Source organism: Phalaenopsis equestris, unplaced genomic scaffold (genome assembly GCF_001263595.1).
Source record: "Phalaenopsis equestris unplaced genomic scaffold, ASM126359v1 Scaffold000174, whole genome shotgun sequence".
NCBI lineage: Eukaryota > Viridiplantae > Streptophyta > Magnoliopsida > Asparagales > Orchidaceae > Phalaenopsis > Phalaenopsis equestris.
In genome coordinates this window covers 2,117,773-2,142,040 of record NW_018164616.1, presented here as the reverse complement: position 1 = coordinate 2,142,040, position 24,268 = coordinate 2,117,773, and the positions used below count along the sequence as shown (strand labels likewise).

The following is a 24,268-nucleotide window of genomic DNA, read 5'->3' as shown; positions in this document are numbered from 1 at the left end:
GTGATATTCTTGATGTGATGTTACAAATTTTAGTAGCACAAGTGAAAATATGAATGTTTAGGTGCTAGATTTGCAAACATATAAGAGTTGTGTGATATGTATATAAATGTTTGTAAATGTAAATATGTTCAAGTAGACGTCGTAACAAACATCAAACATTCTATAGCATTTTGACATAAAAGCTTGGACATTTAGGACTTATTCTCTAAATAGAGAGAATTACCGAAACATAGGGTGCACCTTTTCATGATGGAGTGGCCAAGGCTTTAGAGATTTGTATTCCACATCACTCAAAATTTATTTATCTTTCTTTGGGTAAACTCAAGAACACTTTTGATTGATTTCAGTTAATTTTTTTGTCTTGAAGCCAATTTCACCCAACTTAGTATTTCAAATTGAAAGAATGACTAATAATGAGTAGAGAACTACTTTCATATCATTTATAACCGCTAATATGCATTGGTGGTTATTCACAATATCACAAAGCTTTTTTTAAATGTTTAGAGGTAATAGCCTGATGAAATATGTGGTTTCAATGTTTGGCTAATAATTTCAACCCATCAATACAACATTTGAGCTTATTGCTCCTGCTGAAGAAATCAGTGGATTGATCCAAATAAATTTATTCATCCAACTCACCATTAAGACATGATGCCTTAACATTGATATAGGATAAGTTTACCCTACTATAAGATGAATGTAAGCAGACGATTACACCAAACATTCTTAAATTTTTTGAGTGCATAATGATAAATATACAACTATCTCACAATAGCATGAATGTATCTGTAAAAGGGTTGGTGTAGCTCCAGTGACAAACAAGATTAAAGAGCCGTCTTAGATAGTTTGGTCACATTAAACGTCGAGCATCTGATGATATGGTTAGAAGAGTAGATGTTTTAGATATGACTATGTTAAGAAAAATAGAGGTAGACCTAAAAAGGCTTAGGTATGTTATATAAAAAAATGATCTTAGTTTATTAGAATTAAATGAAAATATGGCACTCAATTGGACACAATGGAGAGAAATAATTAATGTAGCCTACCCCACTTAGTAGGATCAAGGCTTGTTGTTTTTGTTGTTGTTGTTGTTGTGTTGTTGTAACATAATAACAAGGACGCAATGAGGGTGAGATGATTCAAGCTATTATTGTATTAGCCATGTTAGATATTTAATTCCTATAAAAACTAAGAATAAATGAAAACATATGGATGATCCATCCATCCTACATTGAATTTTAATAATTGCTGATAAAGCGGGGATAACTTGAATTCAACTTATGAATTATTCATCATCATTAAGATCTCTTTTTTTCCTCTAAGGATTGTAAATTTATACACTTAAGTAGTCCTTCACTTAAAGAATAGAAGCACACAAAAAAGTTTAGAAACTTTAAAAATATATATTAAAAAATCAAGAGCTTTAGTTGCTCCATATTTATAGAAATAAGAAAAAGAATTTAATCGCTGAATTTTTATTTGATGTTATTATTTAAATGCCTACCATCATTATCACATATATCATTATCGGCATACCTATTATCACTACCATATTTATCATCATTATCAAACCTATTATTAATTGTAATGATATAAATCTCTTTGTAGGCCATGATATAATAAATGGATCAATACTAATATAAGTCCTTGTAACATGAAATCCCTTTATGAGCTAGGACATAATAATTGACCAAATGCATCTAGGCCAAGAATACAACATCATAATATAAAGACACAATGATATAAGTTTCTAGGATATAATCGTATATATCTTAGGTATGTAACTTAGCCATTAGGACGACAATGATGATGATGACAATTATGCCTAACATCAAACACTCGTTCAAATAAACTCTAAAGGTTATTAAAATTATTAGCTTTATTAGTTGCGGTTATTATTTGCAGTTATTATTTTGATTTATTAGCCTTTATTTACTTTTGTTATCATGTTTAAGTATTTCCTCTTTAATGTATTCTTGAATTTATGTATTTCCTTTTATATGAGACTTGTAATGTATATGTATACCCCTTTCCCTATCAATGAAATCCATCATGCTCTATTTTCAAAAGTTAACATGGTATCAAATCCATGGTTCTAACCCAACTGCTGGAACTTTTCCCTAGCCGCCGGCCACCTACAGGCCTTCCCCTGCAGAGTTCGGCCACCTGCAGGTCTTCCTGTTGTGTTTTTCCACCCACCGAATATCCCTCCAGTCGGTCGGATATCTCTCAGCTAGCCTGATCTTCCTCAGGAACAACCTTCCAGCTGGCCCAGTCTCCTTCCAAGATCACCGAAGCTCGTCCCTAAGATCATACCTCTCCCCAACAGAATCCTTCCTCATGCAACCAAAATCTTCCCATGTTTCAACAATCCAACATCACATTTGGCTCAGTCGAAACCACGACGAACTCCTCTACCATCGAGCCTCCTCCCGACGGTATACTTGAGTCCACCAGACGATTGACACCGACCTCAATTCCTCCACAAACCAAAGGCCCAAAAAATCACATGAACATCTTGATCACCACCCATAAACATAACAACTCTAATTTTCTCCAATGGTCTCAAGATGTGTCATTATTCATCAAAGGACGTGGGAAATTCGGCTAGCTCACAAGGATGATTCGTGAACCTATGAAAACTAACCCAATATATGGAGCGTGAGAAGTGAAAAATTCCTTAATCATGTCGTGGCTGATCAATTCTATGGAGACTACGATTGGTCATTCATATATGTTTCTTCCATCTACTAGTGCACCATGGACGGCAGTTCGGGATACCTACTCGGACATAGGAAACTCGAGCAAACTTTATGAGTTTTCAAGAAGATTCGTAAGGCAAAACAAGAATCAAGGACCGTGATCCAGTACTACAATGACTTGGTGGTCTTATGGATGGAATGCAAACTCTACTACAACTCCACATGAGACTCACCAGCTGATCTTTCCCTCTTCCAGAAAATTGTGGAAAAGGTTTGTGCGTTTCAATTCCTAGCGTGTCTAAACAAGGATCTCGATGAAGTTCAAGTTCATATTCTTAGTCGGGATCTCCTTCCTTTAACTCGTGCTGCATTCACCGAGTTATGCCACGAAGAAAGCAGGAGACTTGTCATGCTCAACAATTCCACTCCTTCAGCCGAATATTTCGCCTTGCTCTTTAATAGTGCCCAACCCTTCTCCGCGTCATCACGGGTCAATCACTCCACTTGTGATTATTGTCACAAACCCTATTATACCTGTGACGTGTTGGAAGCACCATGGGAAACCAAACAATAAACTTTCGACCAAATCCTCTGCCACTAAGGGTCTTACTATGATCTCAAAAACTACGAAAGTGCAGCTGGTTCCCACTCAGAACACCTCGGAATTACCATATTCCATTAGGATTCAAATGGAACACTTGATCAAGCTACTTGGATACAATCAGTTCTCTTTCGGTCCATCGACCTCCCATGTTCGTTAATGTAACATTACAATGACACTCATTGTTTTTGCTTCTTATCCATGGATTATTGATTCAGGTGCCACGGACCACATGCTCGGGTGTTCTCAAGCCTTCTCGACATATTCTCCGTGCTCTGGGAGAGAAACTATTAAAATTGTTAACGACTTTGGTTGTTCCATTGCGAGTAAATGGTTTGTTGTTCTAATAGTCGAGCTGATTGTAGAATATGTGTTACATGTATTCATTAAAGTATAATCTCTTGTCAATCAGTAAGTTGACTTATGACATTGATTATGTTGCTCATACTTCTCCTGATGTTTTTGTCTTTCAAAAACGTATTTCGAGGATGATGATTGGAATTGCTAAGCGGGTAGCTAGACTCTACTTCTTCTAAGTAAAAAAAACAGTATTGACGAGGTCACTCCATTCAGTAGTTGTGGTCTTTCTCGGTCTACTGAATGTCTTATTATGCTTTTATATTTTCGTTTAGGTCATCCCAGCTTTCAATATTTAAAACACTTGTGTCCTTAGATGTTTACTAATAAAAATTTATCTAGTTTCAAATGTAAGATTTGTCAGTTAGCTAAACATCATCGAGTATCATATCCACCACGCTCTTACACTCCTTTTTTTCACTAAATCATATTGACTTGTGGAGGCCCCCTCGAACAACTAGTTACACCAATAAATGGTGGTTACTTACCTTGATTGATAATCACACTCAAATAACATGACTATATCTTAAAAGATAAATTTGAAGCTGTTGTCACCTTAAAAAATTCACTCCTTCATTTTGACCATATTCAAAACAGCAATTCAAGTCCTTCAGACTAACAATGACCGTGAATTTTTTAACTCTATATTAAAAATTTTTTTGATAAGGATATCCTCCATCACAACTCATATACGGATACTCAACAAAATAGGGTAACAGAGCAGAAAAATCGACATATTTTCGAAGTTGCCCATTCCATTATGTTTCAATCGAATGTCTCGAAATAGTTTTGGAATGATGTCGTACTTACAACAACATATATCATCGATAGAGATCCCACAAAAATTCACAAATTTTGAACCCCCTTAGTAGTTTTGAGATCGTGTTTTTCTATCAATCGGTTCTCCACTTCATACCCTAAAATATTTGGGTGCATGACATTTATTCAGAACACTAAACCAACCGTAGTAAACTTGATCCTTGTTCAATCAAGTGTATCTTCCTCTGATATTATGACACTTAAAAGGGTTGTCGGCACCTCAATCCCATCATAAATAAGCTTTACTTGAGTGCCGATGTTTCCTTCTTCGAAGCCTCAAGTGAGGGGGAGCTAGATTTTTTCGGACACTAGTCCTTTTCCGACTTCTTTGGATATGCCACCTACTCCAACCACTTTTCCCAAGGAACCATCTATCCCACTGAATCCACCATCTACTAGACCAACTTTTCCTCTATCCACTCTCTGTTCTATACTTGGTGCATCAAACCCTCGGTTACGAACCGTCCCAATAACCCTACTCTTGAGCCCGCTGCCTCCTTGCAGGTCTTAGAATTTGCCCCAACCAACATCCCCGACACTATGCTTGCGGAGATTACTCCTGATCCAAATGAGGAGATGGGCTCTACAATTGAGGTATGCAATCAAGCTTGCTTTCTTTATTCCATGGCAAAATATGTCTCATTCCACAACTTATCACCAACCTACAAAGCATTTACCACTTCCATGACGGATCATCGTCTTCCATCCACTATTAAGGCAGCATTTGAGGACCCTTCTTGAAAGGCTGCATTAATGGATGAGATGAATGTCATTCAGCGAAATCATATGTGGGATATTGTTGATCTTCATCGGGGAAAGAAAATAGTTGGTTGCCGATGGATCTTCAACATTAAATTTAACTTCGATGGAAAATTTGAACGCAACAAAGCACGGTTGATCGCCAAATGCTACACACAAACCTATGAAGTTGACTATGAGAAGACATTTGCTCCGGTTGCTAAGCTAAACACCACTCGGGTCCTATTATCCCTTGCTGTGAATTTCAATTGGCCCTTACTCCAACTGAATGTCAAGAATGCTTTCCTTAACGGTGATCTCACAGAGTAGGCGTACATGTCCACTTCTAGGCTTTGACTCTACATCTTCCCGAGGACAAGTATGTTGACTACAGAAGTCCCTCTACGGAATGAAACAATCCTCTCGGTAGTTGTCACGTAGGTAGTAATGGACCATGAGTTCTCTAAGGCACAATTAAATCATACTCTTTTCTTTCGACATTCCTCTAGTGGCCAAATTGTCATCCTTATCGTCTATGTCGACGATATTATACTCACAGATAGTGATATGTCGGCCTTGGAATCTCCTAAAAGGATCCTCGGTGCATCCTTTGAAATGAAGGGCCTGGGGTTTTTCCTATACTTCTTAGGCATGGAAGCTGCTGGATCCTCTCGGGGCTTTTGCCTTTCACGGCGCAGATATGTGATTGACTTATTTATAGAGACCAACCCTCTACTTTGCAAACTGGTGGCTATTCCAATGGATCTGAATAAGAAATTGGCTAATATTTCCAAATTTGTTCCTGTGAACAAGACACACTACCAGCGTATTGTGGGAAAACTCATTTATCTCACTCATGCACACTCTGACATATGTCATGTGGTGGATATTATAAGTCAGTCTATATATAACCCCTATGAGCACCATCTCAAAGTTGTTCACTGGATCCTCCACTACTTACAAGGCACACTGAGCTCAGGTTTGTAGTTTTTGTGCCACACCTCTCGCTCTTGCAATTTATACTAACACTGATTGGGTCGGGTCCGTCCATGATCGGCAATCTACCATGGGGTATTGCTCATTCAATGCGGGGAAATGTTGTCACATGGAAAAGCAATAAACAGTCATGGTTGCCCGAAGCAGTGCAAAAGATGAATTTTGTTCCATGTCTTTGAAAAGCTTTAAAGCTCTCTAGTTACGTATCATGCTTCACGAATTACTTATGCCAGTCTCGGCTCCTCCATCGTTGTTTTGTGATAATAAAGTTGTCATTAGCATTGCTCATAATTTGCTCAAACATGACCACACCAAGCATATAGAGAATGACAAACAATTCATTAAGAAGAAGTTTGATTCCGGAGAGATTTGTGTTCCATTTATCCCATCCAATGGTTAACTAGTTGATATCCTCGCAAAGAATCTTCCTCGATCGTTATTTGATGTCTTCAAATTCAAGTTGAACATGATAGACATTCATAATTCAACTTAAGAGGAGTATTAGAATTATTAGTCTTATTAGCTGCAGTTATTATTAGCAGTTACTATTTTGATTTATTAGCCTTTATTTACTTCCATTATCATATTTATGCTTTTCCTATTTGAAATATGTCTGAATTTATGTCTTTCCTTTTATATGAGTCTTGTAATGTATATATATATATACCCCTTTCCCTATCAATGAAATCTGTCCTGCTCTATTCTCAAAAGTTAACAGAGGTAGATATGAAACTAAGCCTAGAATTGGGCAATTTGAAGTAATTCTCATCACTATGGAAAATATATCTCCATAGTCTACACCTTCTTGGATATATAGCGTTCCTTTCACTAGACATGTACCATACTCATCAATCATGTCATCGACCCCATGCTTAATATTGAAAATTGGCTTGCTTTTAATGATTTTTTCATCTTGTCGAAAGATCCATCAAGTATCAAACTGAATTACTTGCTATTGCGCTCATCTCATCACATATGTCTACCATCCCCCTTTTATGGGTTGGTTAGTAAAGTGCTTCTTTGTAATAAGTTGAGTCGCCCAGCTCCAAGGGGGCACACATAATGCTCCATCCTTAAGTTGAAATTGCTGACATAAAATTATTGTATACTGAGACTAACTTATTTGTATGTTAGGATTATTTGAGCTACTAAATAATGAAAAACTCTCACCGAAAGTGTTCCCTCTCACTATTATTTGCAAATTCAAGACAGATTATCAGCATCCACGCCCTTGCCAAGTGATGGTGAAAGTGTTTTAAATTCAATGTACTAGTATAAATTAAGATCCTTTTACTAATCCCACACTTACAAAGTCATCCTCAAGAAATTTGACATCCCTTGCTCTCAATTCAATCACATCCTGCAAGATGAGTTGGTCATAGGGTTAATTTTCATGTTTATGAAAAGTGTTATGAATGAATCTAATGGATCCCCTAAGATAGTTATCTAAATTAGGCTTCCACTCAGTTTATTGAGTTTGAGGGAACTTGATTAATGATGTAGATATCAATAATGAGTGCATCTCCTTAAAAACTATATTGAGAGGCTTGCCTGAACACCATGGTATCAAACAATTTTTAATTCAATGCCTGAGATTCGTAACAAAATACAAAACAAAACGATCATCTTTACAAACTGAAGATTGAAATGTACACAGAGACGGCCAATTTGCAGAATAAATATGAAACTAGAACAGAATTGCATGAGCAATCAAACAGTTCATCACATTTTTCTTAGAAAAACCTTTGCTGTCTGGGAGTGTCATATTGAACTGACAGCAGTAGGTAAATTTATTTTCCTAAAGTTATGTAAACAAATACATTACAAAGAGACAGGGTAATAAAGTACCATGGATCTCTTTGCGAGGTAACGCATAGCTACCAAGGATTCACATCCTGTCGTTGAAGTGAAAATTAAGTTTGCAGAACTGTTCGGTTATTATATTGATCATAGCTTGCTTGTTGGCAATCCAACTGTAAGCTCCCTTGATTTTTTTTCCACAATCTTGGAGATTTTCTTCACCTCTTCCTTTGAAATATACTGAGGTTGGCTTAGCCAGTGTCCTCCATCAACTATTAAAGTGGTTCCATTCACAAATTTACCTTCAAAGAGGATACACTATATGCGATTAAAATTATAAGAACAGAAATCAGACCTTTTTTGTAGAGATTTTTGACAGTGGCAAACGTTATAAATAAATCCAGAAAACAGATCCATAGAAAAAGGATACACTCAGGCAAAAGAAATTCAGATCCCTTGGAACCCCGTTTTGAAAGATGCCAGTTAGGATTTTAAGTACAATAAAACTACAAAAATGATAAAATGTGTATTGGAAATATTAAATAAGATGTCAGTTTGGTACTTATAGATTGATTTATTGAAAAAAAAGGTTTATTCTATCACTCTAAGGCTTAGCATGGGGTACATATGGTAAAAAACATGCTAACAATTGGTTCAAGAGAGGGTAAAATAACTGCAGGGCTAAGAAGATGCATGGTGAAATGTGCTTTCTGATGATCGAACCTTGCAAGAAAAAGTTTATTCAGCAATAGACTAGTAGAATATCATAAGTTCCAGGACGGACTAAAATAAATAACTAAAGTTTGACATTCTGGCATTCCATTATTTATTTAGTTATTTATATCTTTTTATTTGTACGCTTAAGATATGCTTGCTATCAAAATTTAATAAACTTTAGAAACAACTTTTGTGTGTACACCTTGAAGAATTTTAGAGAACAGCGCACTTTTGATCACATGTTGATTAGATTTGAAGTTTGTGCAACACAATATTAAAATGAGAAAGTTCTCTATATTTAAAGAGTGGTTTATATTATTTGGGTTTATCTTAAGAATATCGTGCACACTCCCATAAGAGGATCTCTGGAGATTAGGACACCAAACCAGCTTCATTCTCTGACATGGTATTAATGATAAATTAGTCCTAACCCTAAGACCCCCTTGCTCTCTCCTACCAGCAAGCTCCTCCATCTCACTTGATTCTTCACTTATATGTGATCCACTCTGGATAGTTCTCCTGTGCACGCTTTCCATGCTTCCATGTGCAATGCTATTCCTTTGCTAATGTGTCCACTCACTAGTATATTGTGATATTGTTCTGCACTCAATGCACGAATTCCCTCGTTCTCCTCCCAAATACAAACATATGATCCTATTTGCTTGCCCAAACTTGCCTGATTGCTCCCAACAAACCTAGGGCTACACATGCTATTGTATTTGTTTGTTGCATTCCCTATCACTTGCCTGCTACAGTATGGTAATGATCATGTCTTGAATTACTAATCCTCGATGACTTACTGGATGATTTAACTCTCCTCGCATTTATAGCTTCTCAATATCCTCTCAGTGACTCAAAATTCCTCCACCATAAATATTATAATCAAATTATCTTACATAGTTGAGGGCTTTTTTGCTTTCCTTCTTGATTCTCATGACAAGCTCAATCACCTTCATGTGTCTCCTCCATGTGGCATAAGCACCTTTAAACGTTCTAAATGAAAATGTCCGGCCATGCCATTTGCAAAAGGGTTTTGTCACTAAGGGGTTCTGCAAAGTTCTTGTTGAGATTGAGCTTTGCAATAGCACCATTGATCATTACATCGTCATCAGAAATACACCATTAGCCTTTGTTGTATTAGTTGTTTATGTTGATCTATTATTCAATTTAAGTAATCAAAATGCCATCTCTATAGTCACGTATTATTTGTAAAATGGTTTTGTCACTAAAGATTTGGGATGACCAAAATATTTTCTTAATGTTGAATTTGCTTATTAAAAAAAAGTATCTCTTACAGGAAAAAAGCTAATGATTGTGAAGCTATTCATCAAGGTTGCAAAACTTCTTGTACTCATATGGAAACTCATTTCACTTTTACTAATGAGGAGCATCTTAATGATCCATCTTAGTATCAAAGGTTGGTCAGTATATTCACTTCTCTAATTATTACAAGACTTGCCATTTCATTCATCGTTGAAGTTGTTTATCAGCACATGCATACTTCAAAATAGAAGCTTTGGGAGATGGTTTTATGCATTTTCATGTTTATCAAAGTCTTTTGAGAGGGATTTGCTATATGCTAAGACTAAGCACTTCAATGTGAGAACATTTTTAGATGTTGATTATACTAGCAAAGTTGAAGATAGAAAGTCAATTTTTGAATATTATATTTTTAATGACAGTATTTTGGTCCCCAAAATGGAAAAAAAATAAACTGCTATGGCAAAAATTCAGTGCTAAGGTTGAATATAGAATTATGACCTACTTTATATTTAAAATGTAGGTAAACTTTTTAGGATAATTTAATTTTCAGTTATATAACTTATGATTTTTTATCCTGACAACCATATTGTCATCTATATCTTCAATAACCTTATAATTAATAAAAGAACTAAATACATTAAGATTCATTGTTATTTTATTTGGGATAAAATCATTGCATGTGCCTCCAATTTAGAAATAACTGACTGATAGTTTTTAGAAAGCATTGACATCTTTACATTCCTCATGATTATGTAACAAGTTAAATCTAATTGATATAAGTGCTCTAGCTTTATGGACTGTTTAATGCATGAAAATATTAAAATAGGAAAGCTCTCAATATTCGGAGAGCAGTGTATATTACTTAGGACATTCCAAAAATATTGCAGCCACTCACCTATTATAAAGAAGCAGTTTAAGGGTGTCTAGGTTTTTAATGCAACTAAAACAATATAATGAATATTAATTATCCAAAAAAATAGGGATTCATGAATCAAAGACAAATAAGTGCACACAATTTCACTTTATTCGGATATAAATTTTAAACTCTGACAAATGGAATGAAAAAACATGATGTATCGGTTGATTAAACGTGAAAAAAAGCAAGAAGTAATTGAAATTTTTAGTCACAACTGAGATTCTAGTTTTAACCAATTTCTTTAAATCATAAATCATGCATCACCGATAAATAATTAATTGAGAAGACATCTCAGCAGCACAAACAGATGACTTCTTTGAAGGTTACTCATCACACTTGTATTGCCCTTGAAAGAAATTCATATTTAAATTTCTTTGAAGGTTACTCATCACACTTGTATTGCCCTCGAAAGAAATTCATATTTAAAAGATACAATAATAAAAAAAAATGTACTTGTAATGGATGCCAAGGATTGTTTATTTATAGAATACTCATTCACCCTTTTCTAAACTATTAAACGAGGCTAAGCATGATTTCAAATAGCCAATCTTCAGATAATAATAATCAAATTCTTGAATTTTCATGGATAAGCACCGGACGACGGCTGCATCGACATAGTGGAAGGCAGAATCACAACCTAAGGTAAACCAAAATATCTAATTACTGAAGAATCTATCATAAATAGCATGTCCCAAATATCTAAAATTGAAAACAAAATAAAATAAAAATAGAAACTTGTTGAATTTGAACTGATCACCATCTCCTCAGCTTTAGTTTAAACCAGAACTTCAAGAAATTTTTGAGAAAATGTTTGCAAAGTATGATACTTATCTCAAAACTAGAGATAGCAGGAAGATCTTCATTCTTAGCGAAAACATCAAATGCGCATAGGAGTAGCTCATGTTAAATTTTATTTTGATTACTTTAATTAAGTTAGCCAATGGAAGCCATCCTCTCATGGCTACCCTAAATTTCTTTCAAATTTTTGTTATGGTAAGTCTTACGTTCTCAAAACTTGCGACAGATGAGTGGCATTTTTTCAATATGACAGTCCTCAATGAAACCTAATTGTTCACCCTATGGAAAGATAAATATACAAAAAGGAAATACACGACATTTGAACCATATTCACAGCATGGAAATTATAGCTCATAACAATTAACTATATTTACAAGGAAAACAGCAAGAAAAAATAATTTTACAAGCAAAAATGTGCATACAAACCTGCATCAGAAACCAGGTAGAGAGCAGCCATAGCTATATCCCATTTCTCTCCTAATCTAACGGAAGGCATTAAACCTTTCCTTGTTTCAGTTATCTCCTTCGGTAGAAGCTTTTGCTGTCCCAGGGTTCCCTCAATTAGCCCAGGGGCAATTCCATTGACTCTAATGTCAAAATCAGAACCCCACTCAAGGGCCAAGGACCTAGTGATACTATCTACTGCTGCCTACAAAATTAGATTAATCTGTAATGTAAAAATTAATTTTTTATAAGAAAGTAGAAATATTAATGCAGACATGGGTGCAGGGAGGGGGGGAGGGAGGGAAGCCAATATCTCACCTTGGCAGCAGAAACATGAATCTGGTACCAGGCAGCTCTATAATGCAATGTTGCACTTATATTCAAGATAAGGCCACCACTAGAAGGGTCTTTCCCCAGACCTCCTTTTTTCAGATATTTCAAAGCTTCATGGCACATTGTATATGTGCCAACAGAATCGATATCCAGAACTGAAACGATCATGTGGAAGAAATAGAGCTATATGAACTTGTAGAAGCAAAAGATTTTTCTAAACATTTAACCAAGATTATTAATATCCTTATTATTTTCATAGAAGCTTTCTGAAGTTCTCTCTCATTCGTTAACTGCTAGGATACAGCAATGTAAATCTGTACCAAATCCATCACATTGAGTTGGAAATTCTAAACTTAGAAGATTAGTGATCACTCCGAAATTCGCTTGAAAGAGAAATAAGAAAGTAGATTAGAAGAATTTAAGAGAGTATATTTCACCTGTCCTGAAACCATTCGGTGATAGATCTTCAGGGGATGCCAGAAAATTGCCTGCTGCACCATTTACAAGTATGTCAAGTCTTCCAAAATGTTTAACTGTGCCTTCTATGACCCTAACTGCATCTTCTTGTTTGCGCACATCTCCCTCAATCCCAATAGCCTGCAATTTAATGAACACTGCATCAGCTATATGAGGTGCGGGTGGATTCTAAAAAATGTTAGCATGGGGAAATGCTATACAATGATGGAAAAAGTAATTGTAACAGCTGGAAGATGCATTAGCTTGTCTTTGATATGGCATCTTAAAGCTATGGAACCTATTCTATTTTGATGAATGCCAAACTTTTTATTTTTTTAATACTTTTTGGTCTTATAATTAATGTGTTTGAAAATTATGTAGTTTGATTGGAAGAAAACTACACACAATATTTTATTAAAGAATTTGGTTTATTTTTGGCGAATTTCAAAATCACCAAATTTGGCCAATCTTGAATACAATGGCTGCTCAACTTCCACACCAACCCATCTCCATCCTCCTCAAACTAGTCACCTCCTCCAGCCTCAGCCCCGATCCATCCCCTAAGGCGCTAAAAATTGCAAAAAACAAGGGTTTATTTTACATTTATTTTAGATATAACTTGCCTAAATCAAAATTAATCCTATGACTTATGCACGAAGTGGTCAAAGGTAATTCTGTCAAAAACTTGTAGATTTACAAATCACTCTTTCGTGAGAATCTCCTTGAGAGTGTTCCCGTCATTCTTTATTCAACCAACGATATCTTGTCTATATTTGTATAAATCCAGAACTTCAGGACTTTATTGGGGCCGACCACTTGTACCACTCCTCTCCAAATAGGTCCATCACCTGAGCCTTATTGCACACCCTCATCCTCCAACATTTTATTGTACTCATTTGAAGCTCTCAGAGCTGCCTGGAGTACTTCGATAGTCTTGTGCATGGCTTCATTGATCCCCTTCAACATGATAAAATAACCTCTCCTCGTGGTCGACCAATGTTGCAACTAAGCAATCAAAGTTGTCACCGTTTTTGAATGTATGGTGGCATCAACCTCTCTCTTCTTTACTATTGACACATTAATATGGATAAACTGGCTATGTATTGTTGATCATAGAAGAAGATAAAATGTTCAAATTCCTGGTATATTGATGCGTGTAAAAAGTGTAGTATTGTATGGTGTGTATACTACATTATTTGTATCAATTTTATGTTTTCAGTGTGTATGTTTGATCTACATGTGCACTATAGAGAGGAAAATTGGAGCATTTGACATCAAATATGCTAAGTCAACAGGCAAGCACCTTGGCACCTATGTAGAGCGCCTCAACACTGAAGGTACTAGGTTTTGGCCAAAAAATAGAACAGGCGACATCCCAACGCTTAGACCAAGCACCCGAGCGCCAGATGAGCTCCACGATGCCACCCAGATGTTGAAGTTTACTCAATTGTTTAATAGTGTTTGTTATTTTGTCCCACATAAAATTTCTTTCTTCATGAACATCTCAAATATTGAAATCTTGAAGTTTACTCATAAAAATAATTTTATTTATGTTATTTTGATGCCTTCATCTAATTCTATAACAAGATTTCTAATATTTTTAATCTTATAACTCTTCATCTTAAAATCCAAAACTAATAATCGATGTTGAGTACTTAAATTCTCACTATAAATGACATTAAAATCTTTACATCCTCGATGATCTCCTCTTCTCATAAGAAAATAATCAATTTATATTTTATTGGATCCATTATTATAAGTAATAATAAGTTATCTCTTTTCTTAAATAAAATATTAGCAATAATAAAATCATACTCTAAAACAAAATCTAATATGGTTTTATCTTCTTAATTAATTACTCCAAAACTATAGCCACCATGAATATTTTTAAAATCTTCTCTTTCTACCAACATGTTCATTTAAATCTCCTTCAATAAAATTTTTTTTTCAAGAGGTATCACTTGTATTAAGTCTTCTAGGTTATTCCAAAATTTTTCTTTAGAACTTATATATAAACCTAAGTTATCAATCTCCATAATTTTTTTCTCCAACCCAATTAGTTTATTGAATACATAAGATATTTATCTTTCTGTGAACCATAATATCAGCTAATTCCATTCATTTACCTGTGAGAGTACATATATTCCAAGATCTTATCCTAATATTAGCTTCATGGACTAATTTTTTTACCCACATCAGTCTGTATTGTGGGAATCATTGCTTATTTGACACTACTCTCAGGAGTCAGTATAGCAACTCTTGCACACTTTTTACTATATTCAAGCTATGTTGCGCATTGCTTCCAGGGGACGCCCTAGCATTTACACAAGGATCTAGAGAATTCATATCATGATTTTTCGACAAATTTTATGTGGTTGTCGACTACCTAACGCAACCCTCCACTTTTACGTCTGGGGTTTGGGAGCCCGTAATTGCAGTGTTATAGCTCGTGTTTGGTTTGTTTATAATTCGAGCTTAAAAATTTAGTTCGTGTCGGCTTATTTACTTAATGAACGAGCCAAACACGAGTTGTTCGCGAACAACGAGCTTTTATGACTTTTACTTAATGAACGAGCCAAACACGAGTTGTTCGCAAACAACGAGCTTTTATGACAGTTGTTCGCGAACAACGAGCTTTTATGACTAGTGTGCGCCTTAGGCTTAAAAAATTAAGTGTGAAATTTACGCTTCACCATTGCACCCATCACTACAACCCAGGACTTCCACGAAACCTCACTAGGGCTGCAACATCACCTTTGCGCGACGCATCCCTTCCTTTCGTGTCAACTTGGCTTCACCCCGTTAATTTTCCCATATTTATTCGAGCGCCACAATGTTGCACTCTAGTGTCGTGGTGCCCCTCGAAATTTCCTTATACACCTCTCCAATTCGTTTCTTCTTCACGCAAGAATTTTGTCTGACCTAACTGTCGGGAGGAAGCAGGAACGAGCAAAGAGGGATTAAGGGATTCTTAAAGATTTTTAGGTTCATTATTTTCATATTTTCATTTCTTTCTTCGTGTTTTTCATGGAATCTCCTTTCTCTCTCTCTAGTTGATTCCAATGGCCCCTATAACTAAAGGCCTCAAAAGAAAAACTTCTTTTGATAGTAACAAATTCGTGAACATAAAAGCGAAAGCTATGTTTACCAAATTCTTGGTGTCAAAAAACTTGAATCCAAAGAGGGGATTTCTTAATCTTGTGGGCGGGGTAGAAGGGGTTGTAGCTAGAATAAAGTGAGAAGAATTTTGTTATAAAATCAAAACTGGTGTTGTCCTATCGTTAGAGAGTTCTTCGCCAATACAAAAGAACAATTTGATAAAAAAAAAAGCTAGTAGACTTCAGTTCCACATAAATCAACTCAATCTTTGGCCTTTTTGAAATAATTGAGAATGAATACTCAATTTTCATACCCTTTGATTCTGATATAATTGAAATTATCAACTTCCTAATTGATTCTCAAGCTGAGTTGCAGGTGAGAAATGAGAGATTAGTTAATTTTAATTCCACTTCTTTAAATATTGAGTCGAAGGTAGCTCACTATTTCATATACGCTAAACTCTTTCCTTTGACCAATATTATTGGGGTGATATGGGATAGGCAGTTATAAATTATTTCATTCAAAAATAAAAATCAATTGATGTGGAGAGTGTGATTTATGATTCCATCTAGAATATCATCAAGGGAGAACCACGATTGGTCATAGCCACCCGTCCATTATTACTGTTTTATGTTCTAAAACGGGGGTAAAAAGTATGAGTTGGGAGGAGCAGTTTCTCCCTGTTAGAGCCATAACCAAGGAGACCTTAGTATCATACGGGAAGACACTTTATAAGAGAGGTGAGAACTTTTCTAGACCCACCCCGTCACGAGCCCAGCTTTCTTCCTCCATTTTTTCAATTTCCGAGAGGTTGGACACCTTGAATGATGATGTAGCAATTATTCAGTGGTGACGGCAGCATATGGGCCAACACTTTGATTATTACATTGATGAGCACCAACAATAATATGAGTATCAGGTGCAGGTTAACTCTACTTTAGCTTAGATGATCTGGCATGGCCAACAACACCAAGGGCCTAGCACTGCCTAGCTTCCCAAAGCACCATTATTTCATTGCTATGGCGATACAGCTCAACATATGAAGAAGAACAACGATGACGAGGGTGATGATGATGAAGGTAATGACGTCTGTCTTTCCTGCATTTTTGACCTACATTCGATTATTGTGTAGTTGATTCATGAATGTTCTGCGTGATTGTTTGTTTTCTTTTTATGTTTTGTATAATTCGAAAACAGATTATGTTTATGCTATTTTCTTCCAGTAGTACCCTTATGTGATTGTTATTTGATGGTTATGTGATTACATTTAATATTTACTTTTGTTTTTGTCATATGTTTTTCATGTCAGTATGTCTTTATTGTAATGTGCTTACTTTCTTTCTAATATATTCATGTTTTGCCTTGTTATTTCTTTTTCTTGTCCTATTTTTATTTTCATGTAATTAATATAAAATAAACTTGGGAGAGGGATTGTGACACTTGTTACTCAGTAATATTTAATATCTAAATTTTAAACTTCAAATTAAAATAATAGGTCAAACTTAGATTGCTTAAAAATTGATAATATATTTAAATAATTAAAAGGGACATAAATCTTCATTAAGAATTGAATTTTTAATTAATTTAATAATAACTAACCTCTAACCAAGATAAATATTCTATTTATTATAACAATTCTTAAGCAATCAAAATTAATTGACGGCAAGTATAATTAATTAATCAAAGATATTAAATTCATTAATTATCAATTTAAATAACCTAATTAAAAATAAGATTCTTTTGAACTATAGAATTTTGAATAAAAATAAGTAATTAAGAATTTCAAAATTGAAAAGAAAGGATATTCAAAATAATTAAAAACAAGCTTAACTAAGCACAGTAATTCTGTGTGCTTGAAAAACAGTGAAAATAAAAAGGAAAACATATAAGTTTAAAAGAAAAAAAAATCAAGGTATAAGAGAATAAGGTTGATGTTAAGCTTGAAATAAAAAATTTGTATCATAATTCTTTTCTAATAATAAAAAACTTGAACCTTATTTAATTGAGTTTTCAGATACTGTATTAAAAAAATGATTAAATTAGGATTGTTTAATTGATAAGTTTAATCGAATTGTATATCTCTTTGATAATTAAATGTGTTTTATTCAAAAGTTGATGAAGTGATTTAATATTCATTGTGATAAAGGGGTAATAATTGTTGTGATGTTAGGTTATCATTAATTAATAAAAATTCAACTCTTTAATAATATTTATTCACTTTAATTGAAAATTATTTATGATATTATTAAGGAGCAAGGAAATCTTAGAAATAGAGCCACTAAAAATCTTTCCGAATCTAAGTTTATATATTAAATTAATTATTGACAAGTAATATCTGAGTTTGGGAGAATTTAATGCGTATAAAAAGTGTAGTGTTGTATGAGTGTTTATTATATTATTTGTGTTATTATTATTATTTTTTTTTTTTGTGGCATACTTGCAATATACAAAAAAAATTGATCCATTTGGCACCAAATAAGCTCACAGTGTTTATTATATTATTTGTGTTATTATTATTATTATTTTTTTTTGTGGCATACTTGCAATATACAGAAAAATTGATCCATTTGGCACCAAATAAGCTCACTCGGAGGGTAAGCGCCTCGACGTCTGTCGAGAGCATGTCAGCATTGAAGGTGCCAGGTTTCAGTCAGAAAATAGAGTGGATTACATCCTAGTGCTTGGATCAAGCACCCCGATGCCACACAGACGAGCATCTCAGCGCCCAATTCAACCAGAGCGAGTGGAAATTCAGAAGAAGCCAACATCTCAGCATCAGGACCTGACCGTCGCCATGCCTGAATCGCCCCCCACGCTAGCACCTTAGTGCTTACAGCCCTAATTTGGTGATCCTAAGCCCAGAATTCCAGCGTCTACATGCACCACTGTCGCGCCCACACCAACAACACCTTGTCAGCGTCGTCACGCTCACACCAAATTAGGCCGGTTTTGCCTATGATTCCAACATTGAGAGCATATAAAGGGAAACTTTCTTCAGATGAGGGAAAGCTCACGTGAATTTAGAGACGGACATACATGAAGAGAGTGTAAGAGAGAGCTTGGATAGTGAATGTTGTGTATTGCAATGAAGAGAGTGAGTATCACTATATTGTGTAAGGAAGAGATCGAGAAGAAATCCATTCTTAAGAAAGTAAGATTTCATCATCCTGGTTCTTTAGTTTTACTTTGTACTTTGATTATACTTGCTTTGAATGGATTCAATACAAATTATGTTATTGCTTTCCACCATGTTTAGCACTTAAGTTATTTTTTGAATTTGTTTTCTTTGAAATCTTGGGGTATTCATGTTAGATTCTTGAACTTTTAAAATCCTAAGTTGATATTTTAACATTTCAATCTTAATTTACATTCAAACTAGTCAATTACATTGTTAAAACTAGTTGTAATCTAAGACTATCCGAAAAAGATTAGAAACACAACTAAGTTTAAACATATGATTTTAGTGGAATAGAAATATTGTCATTATATTTTTGTAATCTTCTTATGAAACGTGGATGCTTGAAAGTTCTTGCAGGCTTAAGGGAATTTTACTATAACATAGAATTCTAGCTTTTTATTTCTTGAAAAAGAATAAGAAGTATTAGGCCCTGATTGTTAATTACATTAAGAGGATCATTTGAAGAAACCTAGGTTTTACATAACCAATTTAAGGAAGAATTTTAAACTAATTTTTGTTCTAAAAGATTCAAAACTAAAAAATCTTAAATGCTTTGAGCTAGACTTATGATTAATAAATTATTACTTAAAATTATTTTAAAATTAGTGAAATTCCTAGTGAGATCAATAATTCGGATCACAATTCGCATATTACTTGATAGACACGTATGCTTACGTGATATCCAATGTTTCGCAACATTTAGGGATCATACATCAAAACATTGTTAAGTGCATACAAGTCATTATGTGCTAGAACGCGTAGTACATTGGTTAGAAATAAGGTAAAGAATCACAATAAGCCAGGTGAGGCGAGGTTCTCACCCTATCCCAAAATCTTTGATACCTTTGTGCCTGTTGACCAAAAGTAGGGAAGACATGGAATGTCTAAGTAACATTAATGGGTACGATAAATGCACTATTATGGTTTATAGAAAAGCAAAATTTCACTTGCTCATAATAATAATTTATTTTGCCATAATGAGCGAGAAATCCATTAACTGTGGCTATAATATTGATAACTTCATTAATGTCTTTGACTATTGTGTCAAAATCTACATTGTTGAGAGACGGAGGAGCATTTATAAGGGGGAGCATGAGTTCTGAGATGAACCAAAGAATGCCTGATTAGTGAACTCCCAATGGGCCATCCAAAGCCCATGCTCTTAGAGAGTTGGAGAGTGCCCTTAAAGGCTAAACCAACAATGAATGGTGTTGAGTAGTGGGATCGAATGATAAATTGTTGCCTCTTCTCCTGGATGACCCATGTTCCAGCATAGCTAACTTTGCTACACCACACAATTTATTTTGCACTTGTTTTTTCACAAATAAATTCTCCCTCTTTATCCCTTTATGCCTTAAATCTTACTCTAATTCAACACTTGAGTAGGCTCATGAGGGTGACAAAACCAATTCAATCTAAGTTCAACATTCACCAAATTAGGGTGGTTTTGGCGGGTTTGCCTATGAATCCAACATCGACAACATATAAGGGGCAAATTTCCTCAGATGAGGGGATGCTCGTGAAATTTTAGAGACGGACATGCATGAAGAAAGTGTAAGAGAGAGCTTAGATAGTGAGTGTTATGTATTGTAGTGAACAGAGTGAGTATTCTATCACTATACGTGTAAGGAAGAGATTGAGAAGACAATCCATTCTTAGGAAAGTAAGATTTCGTCATCCTAATTCTTTACTTCTGTTTTGTACTTCGATTATACATGATTTGAATGGATTCAATATAAATTATGTTGTTGCTTTCAACCATGTTGATTGATAAAAAGAGAGAATTTAATAAGTGAATTCCCAATGGGCCATCCAAGGCTCATGCTCACAGAGAGTTGGAGAGTGCCCTTAAAGGTCAAAACAACAATGACTGGTGTTGAGTAGTGGGATCGAATGATAATGGGCTTCCTCTTCTCCTGGATGACCCATGTTCCAGCATAGCTAACCTCTAAACTATTGCTATCAGGGCTCAACAACTAACCCTCACCCTCCAAAAGAAGAAAAAAATCCAACAATGATGGCACCGACCATGTGCACATATGTGATCGCATCAGAGATCATAATTTTAAGGAGTAACCAATATATATATATATATATATTCAAAATTTTAGGTAAAACAATCTTATGTTCATTGCTTGTACTATTTTATTTTCTAAATGTTTGTATCAAAAGATGTTCATAGCTAACTAATTGAAATCTATCTCTAATAACTTGAATCCGCATACACAAGAAGAAAATGAAAATAATGCTTAAAACATGAGCATAATATGATAAACTGTAATTCAAATTTTCTTTGTTATAAAACCTAAATTGTGAAATAGATGTCATTGTGCTCAAGTAGCCTTTACATTGATTGAAAATAAAGTGAAGAATCCCCAAAGATCGAATTCAAGCGCTCACACTGCTTGAAAAAATAAAATATTAATCATCAATTGATTTTAAAAAGTGTATCATGGTGCAAATAAAATAGATCCATTGATTAACTGCATTCTATGATTTGAAATATCAAAACAAACAAAATTTTATATCCTATAATCAGCTTAAGTTTCAATCTGCAAGGGAAATTTCATATACATGGGGCAATAGATTTAATACTTTTAATCAGATATTAAAAAAAAGTTCTTAATTAAAGTTGTTCAAGCACTTGGCTCACACAATACCAGAATTTTACGCGCAATGATTGAGCTAAACTAGGGTTTTTGTTCACCAAGCTCCAAATATTTCGATTACATTCTAAAAGATTAATAAATGAGCCAAATCCCTAACGGAGATGGATGAACAAGGATAAGGAATAGAGCGATCCAGAGAGATTAGAGAGCTTACACGAATGCCCTGTGAACGAAGGGCGTCGACGGCGGCGTCGAGGACGTGGCGGCGGCGACCCATGATGGCGATGGCGGCGCCATGCTTTCCAAACTGTGTGGAGATCTCGAAGCAAATCCCGGAACCCCCTCCCGTAATGAGCGCCGTCTTCCCGTTCAGGATATCGGGTTTGAACACAGACTCCATTACTGATCTGGGGACCTCGATTGCTTCCCTCGCTTCCTGCCTGTTCGCTTCTTCGACTGATGGAAGACGCAATTGGACATCCTGTGTGGCTCTGGTTAAAGCTTTATTCAAGCGATAATTAGATGCAGACAATCCAACAAATGTGATTGTTTTGGAACTACCGGACACAGGTATTTAGGTATGTCACCATCCCATAAATTATTAGGTGGGAGCCGGCTGGAAGTGATAGAAAAATTTTAAAAAAAAATTATTTTTGCACTAAGAATATTTTTTTATGTTATTCCCTATAATTTAAATATTATTATGATAATATTCATATATTATTGTGTTTTGAGAATATTCATGGTATTATAATAACACAATAACACATCAATATCATAACAATAACACATGAATAACACGGAATAACACGGAATAACACGGAAGAATATTCTCTTGTGTTAAAATAAATTTTATTTATTTTTTTATCACCTTCACAAGGCGTGATTTTATTGGACTCCGGACATACCTGACGTAATAATTTTTCGTCACCATCCTCAAATTATTGAGAATTTTGATAAAAAAAAAATATATGGGTTGGTGTTTTCCAATGAAACTTGCTATTTATAAATCGACCATCTTTTATCTATTTTTCAAATCCTATTTTAAATATCTAAATTCATTTTCTTAAGTGTTATGAAAAAACCTTTGAAAGGTGACACATAGTCTGTCTTAATCGAATGATACAATTTTACTTCAACTTCGTAATATATATAAAGATATATATCAAAATTCCTAAAAATCATCAGTTATTTTTATTAATATCTTATCACAAAATTTCAATATTTTAATTGCAGCACACTAAAACATACATGTTTTAGACTTTCTCTTTTTAATTTGGATGGCAGTGTTTCATAAAATAAATAAATAAATAAATATAAAAAAATATAAAAAACATAAACAAAAAAAAACAAAAAAACAAAAAAAAAAGAAGTTTTGATTATATGCAGTCCTTAACGCCGATAAATGGGCCCGCCTACATTCTGCGTAAAATTTGAGATGGCCCGGCCCAACAAGGTCACATGTTAAGTAGGCCCATCTTACTTTAGCAGGCATATAAGAAAAACTATAGTGGACTCACAATAGTGCCTACAATTTATGTTATCCGACAATTTTTCAGATTTCTTTTGATCTGTTCGACAAAGTGTATAGAACAGTGTTTAATTATTACATTTATTAATTGTTCACCTAATATAATCTCAAATATATCAATTTAATAAAGAGTTGAAAATTATTCATATTCTAATATTACAAGTAATAGAGTGATATATTAATATTTTTATTCCAATATTTATATAGATAAAAGAAGTATTATAAGGAAAGAAAATAAATTTTTCATGTAAATTTTAAAATATGAAAAATTTATGTGACCTGACCCAATTTAAATAATTTTTCTAGTATGCGTCAAAAGTTGACCGCTGCTGGTCAGCCAGCGTCGACCACTGTCAGTTGCCCCCTGCTCATTGCAATGAAACTGCTTACTGAAACATAGTTTAAGCTACGAAATTCCGACGTGCATTGTGGAGTAAAGAAACACCTGAAGAAGCAATGCATCACCCTGAATGTTATGCAGTAACACAACCAAAAGAAGATATTACAATGCACCACACATACTGTGTAAGGACGTATTCCCAACACGTGATCATGAATAATGTCATATCAAGGATCCGACGATAAATCTTTGTAATAGTTGATTGCGGCCGTTGTACTCAGAATACGATGACTTTCTTCAAATTTATGAAGTTCTCGTCTCACGACTCTTAATTACGACATATGTTGTCCACAACTCATAAGTTCAGCTTGTGTGGCCTACAGACATTAATTATTGCAACTCTCCAACAAAACTTATGGGACGAACTACGGGTCCACAACTCATAAGTTCAGCTTGTGTGGCCTACATACATTAATTATTGCAACTCTCCAACTTGTATGGTTCACGACTCATGCAACTCTCAACTCTGGCATCTACAACTTACAAATATTATTCAACTTTCTACTATGAC

The 24,268-nt window shown here is 34.6% G+C and overlaps 2 protein-coding genes across 2 annotated transcripts; one reads left to right on the top strand and one right to left on the bottom strand.

Annotated features, from left to right (window-relative positions):
- The first annotated feature begins 5,664 nt into the window (after positions 1-5,664).
- Positions 5,665-6,204, top strand: LOC110022169 (uncharacterized mitochondrial protein AtMg00810-like). Its single transcript, XM_020720984.1, has one exon. It carries the CDS (start codon positions 5,665-5,667, stop codon positions 6,202-6,204), a length of 540 nt encoding a protein of 179 aa, XP_020576643.1.
- Positions 6,205-7,816: 1,612 nt separating this feature from the next.
- Positions 7,817-22,373, bottom strand: LOC110022199 (peroxisomal 2,4-dienoyl-CoA reductase). The gene is made up of 5 exons (XM_020721028.1): positions 22,041-22,373; positions 12,922-13,081; positions 12,470-12,639; positions 12,134-12,356; positions 7,817-8,315 (listed from the first exon to the last, which is right to left on the bottom strand). Exons 1-5 carry the CDS (start codon positions 22,224-22,226, stop codon positions 8,161-8,163), a joined length of 894 nt encoding a protein of 297 aa, XP_020576687.1. The 5' UTR covers positions 22,227-22,373; the 3' UTR covers positions 7,817-8,160.
- Between the last annotated feature and the right edge of the window lie 1,895 nt (positions 22,374-24,268).

What these genes read in the sequence shown, in the direction of transcription:
- LOC110022169 (XM_020720984.1), top strand. Translation starts at nt 5,665, where the DNA reads ATGGACCATGAGTTCTCTAAGGCACAATTAAATCATACTCTTTTCTTT.
- LOC110022199 (XM_020721028.1), bottom strand. Translation starts at nt 22,226, where the DNA reads ATGGAGTCTGTGTTCAAACCCGATATCCTGAACGGGAAGACGGCGCTC. An exon ending in TTCGTTCACAGGGCATTCGT is followed by an intron (nt 13,082 to 22,040) that starts GTAAGCTCTCTA and finishes ATTAAATTGCAG; the next exon opens with GCTATTGGGATTGAGGGAGA. An exon ending in CTACCTGGTTTCTGATGCAG is followed by an intron (nt 8,316 to 12,133) that starts GTTTGTATGCAC and finishes TCCTCTTTGAAG; the next exon opens with GTAAATTTGTGAATGGAACC.